The following is a 10,000-nucleotide window of genomic DNA, read 5'->3' as shown; positions in this document are numbered from 1 at the left end:
AGAGAGAGAGAGAGAGAGAGAGAGAGAGAGAGAGAGAGAGAGAGAGAGAGAAACACGGACATGAAAAACAAGAAAAATGTAGAATGCGATGATGTTGATATAATGGATGAAAAAGAGAGAGAGAGAGAGAGAGAGAGAGAGAGAGAGAGAGAGAGAGAGAGAGAGAGAGAGAGAGAGAGAGAGAGAGAGAGAGAGAGAGAGAGAGAGAGACCCCAGGAAATGAAAGACATACAACCAGTTAACCTTTGCAACTGATGACTATTATTCACCTCCATGTTAATATTCCACACAACACACGCAACACTCACCTGCACCAACACTTCCGCCACTCACAGGTAACATGACTCGCACAAAGCAACAACGATTTAGGTCGCTATTCTGAAACACTTCAAGCTTTCAGGCGAACCATTTTTAAGATGCCAAACACATATTTTTGTTTTCTTTCTGTAAGAGGGGAAATCTAGCCAATAGCAACAAAACTATTAAAGAAAAAGCCGCACTTAGATGACAGTTCACAAGCAGATTCGAGAGTTAGCCAAAAGAATGGGATATATGTCTTAAAATTTTCCCTATTTTTCTTTATGTAAGGTCGTAAATCTGGCCTAAAGCAACAAAACTGATTGAATATAAAGACCCACTTAGAAGCCAATCCAAGAGCAGGTTCGAGAGAGTTAACGAAAAGAATGGGACAAATTTCTTGAGATCTCTATCCTTTTTTTATGTAAGAGGGGAAATCTGGCCTAGGGAAACAAGGACCATTGGATAAAAAGGTCTGCTTAGTTGCCAGTCCCGAGCAGGTCAGAGAGAGTTAGCCAAAATAATAGGAAAAATGTCTTAAAATTCTGCTTCTTATGTAAGAGGGTAAATCTGGCAAAAAGGCAACTGAAACGATTAAACAAAAAAAAAAAAAAGCCCACTTAGATGCCAGTTCCCTAGCAGGCCCGAGGATGTTCTTTCTTTCTTTATTCTTTGTCATTACATTCAGACCCTGCTCCACCAACTAGTGGCGCTCTGCAGAGCCTCTATTCTATAGTAATTAAATATAAAATACAAATATGAACAATACCTAGCAGAGTACTATATAAAATATTGTAAAAACTGATCACACACACACACACACACACACACACACACACACACACACACACACGATAAAATCTAGCTATACATGTAATGTAGTTTAAGTAATCAAAACATAAAAATTTCACATTAAAATCTTACACAGTATAATGTTGAGTGAGTCATATCTGACATATCATAGGCATCCCTGAATAAATATGTCTTTAGTCTTTTCTTAAAAAGTTCACTGCTATTGCTTGCCGTGACCTGCACTGGAAGCCTATTGTACAGTCTTGGAGCACACATTGGAAAGGTTCTGAAACCCGTATCTGAGTTACATCTTGGCTCATTTAGCCTGTACTCATCTGCTGCATGCCTCACTACAACACTTGTCCTAACCTCAAATGGATACAATAACTTTCTTAAATAAACAGGTTTTCCAGTAGTCATTACTTGATAAGTTAACACAAATTTTATAAGCAATACGAGCCTTTATCGGTAACCAATGCAACTCAATGAGTACAGGCGTTATTCTGTCGCGAGGTGAAACATATTTTATCATTCTGGCAGCCAAAAGAATAGCTAACATCCTCTTAAATGAGTTCAAGTCATAGGAAGATGGAAATACAGAAGCAGGCGAGGAATTCCAGAGATTAGTCAGATTCTCACGAAGATTTCACCGTTAGTGGACAGAATCTCTGTTGAATTATCATTAAAATCATGGAAATATACATAAAAATCATTACAGTATTTATAAAAGCATTTCAGAAGTGTGCAGTCTTTCACCGTCACTATAATCATGGAAACCTTATTGAAAACGCAAACATTTTCCACAATATAGTCTGTTAAAGGTGTGGTGTCCCAGTTAAGCTGTATTCAATCATGGACATCTTGAAAACAACACATTAACTATCAGTAGAAGCCATGTAAAAATAACAGTCCTGGCCAATACATTAGAATGATGAAAATAACCATGAAAATCTAACAATAACTTCAAATAGACTCAGTCAAAAGAACAGAACCTTAGTTAGAATATAAAAAAATCTGTGAAAAACCCTTGAAAACAAATAGATAATTTCAAATAAACCTATAAATATCAACGAAATTGCAAAAACGCACTTGAAAACCACAATAGTTTCCAGTGATGCATCCTAGAAGTTGACAAGATAATAAGCGAAATTTTCTTTCTAAATAATGAACGAGACCTCCAGAACATCCATTTAAGCGTATACACAGACAAAAGAAAACGGGAAGAGTCATGCAGCGCCAACTAAAGATGATCCTTGAGACCGCGACCAAGCGATCATTAGACAGGAGGTGCGGGGAATTGCGTGGCGCGGCAGGTGAGGGCGGCAATTACTAACACACAGGTGAGTATACAGGTGGGATGGCTCTAATTATCACCAGGTATTGCAAAGGTAAAGATAGGAAGGAAGTCATTGGTGATGTGAATTAGAAAGGTGTGTGTGTGTGTGTGTGTGTGTGTGTGTGTGTGTGTGTGTGTGTGTGTGTGTGTGTGTGTGTGTGTGTGTGTGTGTGTGTGTGTGTGTGTGTGTGTGTGTGTGTGTGTAACACACACAACACAAGAATCCTTCAGACATCACTAGTAGCACACACACACACACACACACACACACACACACATACATTGGCCACTAGTGCTCGTCGAGAGAGAGAGAGAGAGAGAGAGAGAGAGAGAGAGAGAGAGAGAGAGAGAGAGAGAGAGAGAGAGATGCATCACTGTATCCTTCGACATAATAGAAGGAAAAAAAGAAGAAAATATCAGGAAAAATAGACTGTAATACGGAATGATGAAAGTAGGTTGCGCATATTTGAACAATAATGATGATGATGATGATGATGGTGATGGTGATGGTGATGGTGATGTTGATGATGATGATGATGATATTGATGGTGAACAGTGGCTTAAGTTTCATGCATGATAAAAACAAACTCTTCCTTAGCATCCTCCTCATCACTATCATTATTATCAACATTCATCATCATTCACTAGTATTTTACATATTCCCTTCTTCCTCCATTCCTTCCTGTTTGCTTTTTCTTTTTTTTTCATTCATTTCCTTTCGTCTTTCTGGTCTGCTTCTTTACCCTTCATTCCCATTCCCTCCCTTCCTCCATCGCCCCACTCTCACTCTCACTCTCCCCCACTCTCTTCCTTGCTTCCTCTCCCTCCCTCAGTCACGCCTCATCGATGTCTGCTCCTGTTCAGTGAAAGTTATTTGTGTTGCTTTTTTTCGGTGCCTTCCCACGCTCCTATGCACATCCATGTGTCCAGCCTAGGATGCAGCATGAATTATCCCACAATCCCCCACACTGTCTTCTGAGAATTCTTACTTTTTTACTATTTCTATTTGTACTGTCTTGTATTTCTGAATTTGTGATCTTGTGTTTCTGTTTACATAATTAATTTATTTTTTTTTCTTATATGTTTTCATGGAGTCAAGTCTTTTACACAAGAGGTTTCTTAGTGTAGATAAAAGATTATTAATGAGAACAACAACAACAATAACAACAATAGCTGTCTTCCTTCCATCGATGGCGTGCACAGCTTAATAAAAACATTAAACATATATTCAAAACAAAAAATAAATAAATAAAAACATAATAAAACCAGTCACACGCATTGAAGAAAAGAACAAGCTAAAACTATTTGCAATTTCATAATAAACTCAATCATATTTATAACTCAGAACAACAAAAAGAAACACAAGTAAGAATTTAGGCAATATATATCATTGCTGTCCAAATACTACCATTACTAACAATTTCAAGGCAGGGAACTTCCGGTGAACAAATAGCAATGGGAATGCTGCTCAATTTCAACTTTGATGGTGATTGAGAGGTGATCTGCCCTCAAGAGACTGCTGAGTGGTGTGTTGAGGAGCGGGAGGGCACCAAGAAGAGGTATTATCAAGGGTACAGAATAGGAGATGGTAAGTGTAGAGTTGGTGCAGCGGTGTTGGTGATGCAAGGAACAATGTGTAGATGTAATGGTATTGAAGCAAGGAATGGGTGTAAATGTGATGGTGATGTAATGGTGATGAGGAAAGGAAGAGATGCTATAGTGATGATGATGATGATGGTGATGAACAAGAGGTGTGAAAATGATGTGACGGTGATCTTGGGGTGAAGGATGTGCAGTGTTGTGATGTTGTGGTGCATGTTTTGTGGTTTGGAGATACTGTGTTTTTAGGACGATTCTTGTTGATTGGATATTTATCAAAAGAATAATAACAACAAAAACAACAACAATAACAACAACAGATACAAGTAAATCACGATTCTGTAACTCCACTATTACCAACACTAAATCTAGTTTCACAAGCAAGTCAACAATCACACACACACACACACACACACACACACACACACACACACACACACACACACACACACACACACACACACACACCTCCCTTCACAGACACACTATTTAGCCAACACAAACACTGGAAGGCGGCCTTGAGTAACCACCCCCCTTCAAGCACATCTACAGCACCTCCACACCACTACCACCCTCACCACCACCCTCAGCCATTTCCCAGCCACCCACCACACCCTTCCCCACCTACACCACCCTCCACTACCATCTCATCACCTACACAAGGCCCGTCGCGTTTCACAAGACCATTAGCCTCAAGCCCCCGCCTCGGCCTCCTCCAGCGCCTCCTCTTCTGACCACAAGCAAATATGACCTTCCTTGCTTGCTGCTTCTACGGATTGCCGGCACTCTTTCTTTTTTTCTCTCTTTCACCGCTGGGAAGAATAAGAAGGAAAATATATGATTAATGAGCGTGGAGCGGTAGCAGGGAGGCAAGGTGGCGTGTGGCAACTCTGGCAGAAGTATAAAAGGTTTGGTGGGGAGCTTCTTCAACAGACTTCTCACTCGTCTTCACTTCTCTTCACGACTAAACATGGTGGGTTATGAAAAGGCATGTTTGCATTCTTCTTTGTTTGGCTCGTCTGTCTCTCTCTCTCTCTCTCTCTCTCTCTCTCTCTCTCTCTCTCTCTCTCTCTCTCTCTCTCTCTCTCTCTCTCTCTCTTTATATTGTTTCCTTTGTAAGTTTCCTGTTATTTCTCTGTTTGTTCAGTACTTTTTTATTTTGTTCTTTCATGTGCTCTCTCTCTCTCTCTCTCTCTCTCTCTCTCTCTCTCTCTCTCTCTCTCTCTCTCTCTCTCTCTCTCTCTCCAATGTATTCCACATAATAGTCACATCGAAATAATAAAATGTGTACGACCTGAAGAATGAACTAACTCTCGATCTTCCTGACTTGACTCACTCTGGATTTTGTTGAATGGGACATGTCAAGGCAGGCATTCTTTGGGACGCTCTGTACTCAGGGAATTGAGAAGGCAAAACACAGCACAACGCTGTCAATGGGCCTGACCGGGATTTGAACCCGGGACCTCTCGCACCCTAAGCGAGAATCATACCCCTAGACCATCAGGCCGCCGGGATGAACACCTGCTAGTAGTAGATCCAGAAGTAGTAGTAGTAGTAGTAGTAGTAGTAGTAGTAGTAGTAGTAGTAGTAGTAGTAGTAGTAGTAGTAGTGATATTAGAAGTATTAGTAGTAGTAATGTTCTTATTGTTGCTGCAGCAACAGTAACCAATCTAACACCACCTCTCCCCCTCCACCCACACAACAGAGGGTTCTGTTGGCCTGTGCTGGCGTGGCACTGCTGCTGGGCGTGTGCTGTGGGGCGCCCGACGTGTCCTCTCACTCCACCTTCAACAGAAGCAACGGAAGGAACGGCCATGGAGGAAACGGAGGAAACAGGCAGATATGGCAGCAACGGTGGAAACAACGGCCACAACGGAGACAACGGTGGCTACGGAAGCAACGGAGGACACAACGGCTATGGCAGCAACGGAGGACACAACGGTTATGGCAGCAACGGAGGAAACAACGGCCACAACGGAGACAACGGTGGCTACGGAAGCAACGGAGGAAACAACGGCTATGGCAGCAATGGAGGACACAACGGCTATGGCAGCAACGGAGGAAACAACGGCTACGGAAGCAACGGAGGAAACAACGGCTATGGCAGCACAGGCCACAACGGAGACAACGGTGGCTACGGAAGCAACGGAGGAAACAACGGCTATGGCAGCACCGGCCACAACGGAGACAACGGTGGCTACGGAAGCAACGGAGGAAACAACGGTTATGGCAGCAACGGCCACAACGGAGACAACGGTGGCTACGGAAGCAACGGAGGAAACAACGGCTATGGCAGCAACGGCCACAACGGAGACAACGGAGGCTACGGAAGCAACGGAGGAAACAACGGTTATGGCAGCAACGGAGGAAACAACGGCTATGGCAGCAACGGCCACAACGGAGGCAACGGCGGCTACGGGAGCAACGGAGGAACCGCCACTGGTTTTGCTGTCTTTAACCTCGGGGCCCCTCTGAGCAGCGGTTCCAACGGTGGTTCCAATGGCGGCTATAGTGGTTCCAACGGTGGTTCCAATGGCGGCTATGGTGGTTCCAACGGTGGTTACAACGGAGGGTCCAACGGCGTCCACAGTGGTTCCAACGGCGGCTACGGTGGTTCCAACGGTGGTTACAACGGAGGCTCCAACGGCGTCCACAATGGTTCCAACGGCGGCTACGGTGGTTCCAACGGTGGTTACAACGGAGGCTCCAACGGCGTCCACAATGGTTCCAACGGCGGCTACGGTGGTTCCAACGGAGGCTCCAACGGCGTCCACAATGGTTCCAACGGCGGCTACGGTGGTTCCAACGGTGGTTACAACGGAGGCTCCAACGGCGTCCACAGTGGTTCCAACGGCGGCTACGGTGGTTCCAATGGCGGGTATGGTAGCTCCAACAGTGGTTCCAGTGGCGGTTCCAATGGCGGTACCAGCGGAGTATATGGCAAGTAAAACAAACCTTCCCAAATAAGGAACATACGACGGGAAGATGAATGAGAACGTTCTATTGTAACCTCCCTCTCTCTCTCTCTCTCTCTCTCTCTCTCTCTCTCTCTCTCTCTTAGATAAAAGTCATGCGTTTTATTATTTATATATTTATTTTTGTCTTTAGCTTCCTTCATTTATTGTTTCCTTATCTTCCTTTCTCTCCCTCTCTTCTCTATGTATCTATTTTTTCTGTCTCTCCCCCTCATGAGTGTGTGTCTGTGTGTACGCCCCTATGTGTGTACCAAGGCCAGCCGTGTAAACATTCCCGATGGCGAACACGAGTCAATATTAAAACGATCTACAAATTGTGTATATGTGTATGTTTGTATACATCCCTTGATTCACCATTCCCGTTTTCTTTCTTGACTAGTTTATCATTTTTTTTTCTTTAGGTACTCCTCAAGTCTTGAAGAAAACGTATATGTTTTACGAAAGTAGCATAAAGTGACAGAAAGGTATCTACAACAATAACAACAATAGCAACAATAATAATGACAATAATGATAATAACAATAGCAATAATAATAATAATAATAATGAAAATTATAATAATAATAATAACAATAATAATAATAATAATAATACTAATAATAATAATAATAATAATAATAATAATAACAACAACAACAACAACAACAACAACAACAACAACAACAACAACAACAACAACAACAACATCAACAACAACAACATCAACAGCAATAACAACAACAAAAACAATATGTATATTCTCAGTAATTCCTTGCCATGAACAAAAAAAAATATAAAGAGAGGAAGAGAGAGACAGATACATAGATAGATAGATAGATAGATAGGTAGAGAGATAGAGATAGATAGATAGATAGATAGATAGATAGATAGATAGATAGATAGATAGATAGATAGATAGATAGATAGATAGATAGAGAGAGAGAGAGAGAGAGAGAGAGAGAGAGAGAGAGAGAGAGAGAGAGAGAGAGAGAGAGAGAGAGAGAAAGTATTTATCCATAAATCCCAATAACTTTTGCTCTTCATGTATCCTTGTCTTTTTCAACTTGGTGGCATCACTGCCATCTCATCCATCGTTTAATTGACCTCTTTTCTTAGACCTTTGCTATGAACTTTACTCTAAATAATTCAGACTCTTGTCTCTCTTACACAAGTTCCAATATTTCATGCCTCCTGTAAAAATTCCTCATAGTCATGTTCTTCATGTCCTCGCTGGCCTTAGCTCTCTAAAGGCATATGGAGCTAATAAGATCATTCTTATTGTTTTGTGTAATTGTTCCCTCTTGCTTGAATTTTCCCTGTTAAAACTCTTCGAAATATTTATATTAATATATACATTTCATAACCAAAATTTGACTATAGTAAACTTGTTTCTAAATGGGTGACAGCTCAAACCTTTTAAATTACTGCCCTATTGGTTTATAGTTTTTTAATCTTCCCTCAACATGAAATTTAAACATGTCATCAAACACGCTGATCGTTCTACTAGTGACCTTGGAGAATCTTACTTACCCCTATCAAGGACTTCGGCGAAGTGTTAGCCGTTGTCTTAGATATATAAGACACATATGATAACATATTGACAACAAACATAAATTTCCAAACTACCATCCAACATCTCTTATACTTCTCAAGAAACTTAAAAGGAATATTTTACTTAGCTTAATATTGAGGCATTATATTAAACAATGCAAGAAATTTAATAAGGTAACTCTAACAATAATAGTTATTGAATCTATACATTATGTCAGGTAAAGCAAGCATTTATACTGGTGCGGGACAAGATGGGTTCTTTACATAATAAGGCCTGCAGCCAACAAGTCGCCCGTGGCAAGCAAACAACAAATAACTATACACTGGCCAAGCGTTTCCTAACAGCTGGAACCAGCTAACCAAATACTCCACCTAACTTCTCAATACCTGACCAGTGTGGTGAGATCTACCTTTGACATTCATCATAGCAAGACATCCATTGAAACACACCGCATGCAGAACCCAACAAGGTGACGGGTAGCAGGAATATGACCTGCCTGGGTGAGCACCCTCTGGACACTAGGGTCACCCACCTCTGTCGTTGCCAGCTCACTAAATACAATCAAATTATCCTCTCATCACAGATCCATCTTACACTTTGTTACCTTAATATATTAAACACACTTCAAGTGCGTATATGTACTGAAAGATATTATTCAATTACCTCCAGCATCCTTAAACACATTAACAAAGATTTGATAAAATGTACGAAGAAATTTTCCTACTCTGCCTCGCATACGCGTACAATCCTGGCATGGATGGTGTGTCTCCCACCTGACCAACCCACCCACTCAGCACACCCACATTGCCACCATGTACGCACCAAACACAGACAGAAATGGATACAGATAAAAGAATTACACACGTCGAAAACAAAAAGGCTCCTTGCATGAAACGATATGAACCTGCTCTTATGAACAGCGTGAAATGAAAAGAATAAACATTATCTTATCAAAATTTCAAATCACTGTCTTCGATTTCTTTCTCTTCATTTCAATGTTCCATCTTTTGTTATCTTTTATATCTTCTATGCTAACTCCATTTCTGTTCTTGCTAACTGCATCCCTCCCTCATACTGCGCAACCATCGTTCTAAAAGACGTTCTATATTTTCTCATACCTATTATATCCACTTCTCTAATGCGGGTGTTACCAGGTGTTCATAAACTTTCATACCTTTTATCTATTAACTCTGTAATTACCTACAAGCTAACATATTTCCTCCTATCAATGACATGAAAACTTTTGGTTAATACATTTCGCCTTACTCTTCAGAGACTGCTCACACATCATCTTACACAAAGTGGAAGGGATAATGAAAGACGGTGATTACAAAAACCTGGGTGAAGGAACAGCAAGCCTCCGGACTCCCTCGCTCACTCTCTACAGTGAGGATTTTTAAAGTTGAAATTTGCGTTCCACTATCTGCTGCCCAATAGCTACCCGCTGATAAGGGGGCGTGGTATGTGTAC

At 41.3% G+C, this 10,000-nt stretch overlaps 1 protein-coding gene and 1 non-coding gene across 4 annotated transcripts; one reads left to right on the top strand and one right to left on the bottom strand.

Annotated features, from left to right (window-relative positions):
• The first annotated feature begins 4,961 nt into the window (after positions 1 to 4,961).
• Positions 4,962 to 7,318, top strand: LOC123509752 (glycine-rich cell wall structural protein 1.0-like). 3 transcript variants are annotated; one of them, XM_045264270.1, is made up of 3 exons: positions 4,962 to 4,997; positions 5,730 to 5,992; positions 6,137 to 7,318. In XM_045264270.1, exons 2-3 carry the CDS (start codon positions 5,839 to 5,841, stop codon positions 6,970 to 6,972), a joined length of 990 nt encoding a protein of 329 aa, XP_045120205.1. In that variant the 5' UTR covers positions 4,962 to 4,997; positions 5,730 to 5,838; the 3' UTR covers positions 6,973 to 7,318. The 3 variants fall into 3 exon arrangements, with proteins under 3 accessions (XP_045120205.1, XP_045120204.1, XP_045120203.1); XM_045264269.1 differs by having other exon boundaries at positions 5,730 to 6,661; positions 6,782 to 7,318; XM_045264268.1 differs by having other exon boundaries at positions 5,730 to 7,318.
• Positions 5,460 to 5,531, bottom strand: Trnap-agg. Its single transcript has one exon. It is a non-coding gene; the product is annotated as a tRNA-Pro (tRNA).
• Positions 7,319 to 10,000: the final 2,682 nt, after the last annotated feature.

Source organism: Portunus trituberculatus, chromosome 27 (assembly GCF_017591435.1).
Source record: "Portunus trituberculatus isolate SZX2019 chromosome 27, ASM1759143v1, whole genome shotgun sequence".
NCBI classification, from domain to species: domain Eukaryota; kingdom Metazoa; phylum Arthropoda; class Malacostraca; order Decapoda; family Portunidae; genus Portunus; species Portunus trituberculatus.
This window is presented reverse-complemented; position numbering and strand designations above follow the sequence as displayed.

Bases quoted from the DNA above. Each gene is read 5' to 3' on its own strand.
- LOC123509752 (XM_045264268.1), top strand. From the start codon at position 5,839: ATGGAGGAAACGGAGGAAACAGGCAGATATGGCAGCAACGGTGGAAAC.